The sequence below is a fragment of the Octopus bimaculoides genome, chromosome 1 (assembly GCF_046866305.1).
Source record: "Octopus bimaculoides isolate indiv1 chromosome 1, ASM4686630v1, whole genome shotgun sequence".
NCBI classification, from domain to species: Eukaryota; Metazoa; Mollusca; class Cephalopoda; order Octopoda; family Octopodidae; genus Octopus; species Octopus bimaculoides.
Window position 1 is genome coordinate 25,594,905 of NC_142928.1, and position 2,442 is coordinate 25,597,346.

The 2,442-nt window shown below is 39.3% G+C and overlaps 1 protein-coding gene across 1 annotated transcript in view; it reads left to right on the plus strand.

Moving 5' to 3' along the window:
- The first annotated feature begins 700 nt into the window (after window positions 1–700).
- LOC128250027 (interleukin 17-like protein) overlaps window positions 701–2,442 on the plus strand; it is a 2,987-nt gene continuing 1,245 nt past the window's right edge. The window contains exon 1 of the mRNA XM_052974640.1: window positions 701–835. Within this exon, the coding sequence (XP_052830600.1) occupies window positions 701–835 (135 nt within the window). The remainder of the gene's footprint in view (window positions 836–2,442) is intronic.

The window sequence follows — 2,442 nt, forward strand, 5'->3', positions numbered from 1 at the left end:
ACCAAATATTATTTCTGCGCTTCCTTTTGTGGTTGCTAGGTTCTGGCATGTAGGAGATGTGGTCTCTAAATCCTCATTACAGTAAGGGGTCACTGAGTCGAAAATCTCTTGGTTGGCGGAAAGGTTCGTAATTGCTCTTACTAATACCTTTTACCAGGTTTTTGAACACGAGGCGTGGGTGACATGAGGCTGTGTTGACGTACGTTGCCTCTCGTTTGGTTTGCGGTAGGGCCTGTTTGTACCTGAGCGTGACGTCTAAAAAGTCCGCGGTGGTGAGTTCGGTCTCTATGGTGATTTTCAATCCCATGGAAGCAAGCGCGCTGATTAGATCTTTTCTAAGCCTCTCTAGTGTATGCCCGCTTGCACCCCACCCCCGAGATGGTCAGGGCGTCACTTCTGTAGAGACCCAAAAGGACAGAGAACCCGATGAGGTCACATACGTCAGCGCTGTCGTAGGCTCCCATCGCTACATCAAACGATCCCCTGGGGTCGTATTGCTCGAGTCATGCGGAACCTTTTCTGAACAGCACTGTCTTTTTGGCATGTATAATAATTTCTACATCCCTGTCGCTAATGTTAGTGAAGCCCCCAGCGAAAGAAAGCGCCTTGACCAGTGGTCTTTTTGATATAGACGGATAAAAGTCGAATATATCAAACTAGGTGAAGCTTGCTCTGCTTCTTCCCTTGTTGGTGTTAAACCATGCGGTCACTTCGTTGGTGTTGCGTCACAGGGAAAGATGGCGTCCTTCCTTATGTCGTTATTGCTATCTCTCAATATTTGCTTGCTCGTCGGATCGATCTCGGATTTGGCCGGATTGACCAGGCAGCATTTAGGGTTAGAAGCAAAGCTCGATTTATGATATTTTATGGTAATGAAGGTGTTTCTTGAGCTAGGATCTCTACCCTATCTGCTATCTCTTGTTCGTTAGCTAATTTTTTGGTTTCACTGTTGATGTTATATGTGTGCGGGGAAGCGAGCTTATAATTTTGCGTGATATTATTTACTAGTAGTCTATCGTAAACTAGGGTGTCTATCATATATAAGTTTTTCGTCTTAGCAACGTCTCTCCAACCACAGGTACTCCTTCGGAGTTCCACTAACATCGCTGACCAGCCACGTCTGGCAACTAAGTGACGATGTGATTCCATACCCGATCTCATGAAAAATTCTCGAGAACCCAGGCCCCTACATCAACGAGACGAAGAGTTTCCAGTTATGCATAACTGAACGCATGAGATTCTTTAAAAATTCCCATAAACCAGGGAACATCCTTAACTCCAGAACGGAGACTTTCGGGCCAAGTTTACATTTCAGGAGATGCCTGCTAGCATTTTGGAGTTCAAAAGATGGCAGCACAGCCGGAAGTCGATAGCCAATAGCCAATAATCCCCAATTGTTTCCTTTGAATAGTGAGGCATTACCCCTCCATATATTGATGAGGCCATGGTACATCAGGTTTTTGGAATCTGATGATACACCCTAGAGCTAAGCCGTTTATGGACGGGAAATCTAAGGTAAACCGGCATTCTCCATTTTTAATATATACTGCTCTACATCTTATAGTGTGATTATTTCGGATCTGTTTTCTACAAACGTATATGTATGTATATATATATATGAGGGGTGTATGAACAGTTTTGAGCCTTCAAGGTCTCTGAGCCTTGAAGTCTTGTACCTTCATCAGAAATCTTGTACCATATTTTGTTTTTTTGAGGCTCAAGACTTTTCATACAACCTCTGATATATATATATATATACATACATAGGTTATGAGCGGTAGTAGTGTCATTTTAATCCAGAGATTTCAGGTAATACTGAGTAAGTGCTATGAATAGCCCATAGCTAAGCTCTAGATTCCGTGATTATGCGAATAAGGGATCCAACGTAGGGCATATATCAGTGTGTGAATATAAGAATTTACTTTTCGTAATGAGATAAAAAACCAAGGCTGTGTAGATTTTAAAACATTTATAAATGTTCTAAAATATACACAGCCATAGCTTTTTTTTTTATCTCATTACGAAAAGTAAACCCTTATATATGTATATATATATATATATATATATATGCATATATATATATATATATATGTATATATATTTATAAAAAAGAAGTTTGAAAACGCCAATACATAAAAAAATTGAATTTTAATTTAGAATTTTGTCAGAGATATTTTTAACATGTTTCGGTTTCTGTAAAAACGAACCTTATCAAAAATACATATTTAAAAAAATGAAATTAAATGAAGAGTTCATAATTGTTCCTTAATGGTATCAATAGTCCACGTGGGGGCATTTTTTGTTGGTTGTAGCAGTAGTAGTGACTCTGTTGGTAATGCCCCCACGTGGACTATTGATACCAGTAAGGAACAATTATGAACTCTTCATTTAATTTCATTTTTTTAAATATGTATTTTTGATAAGGTTCGTTTTTACAGGAAC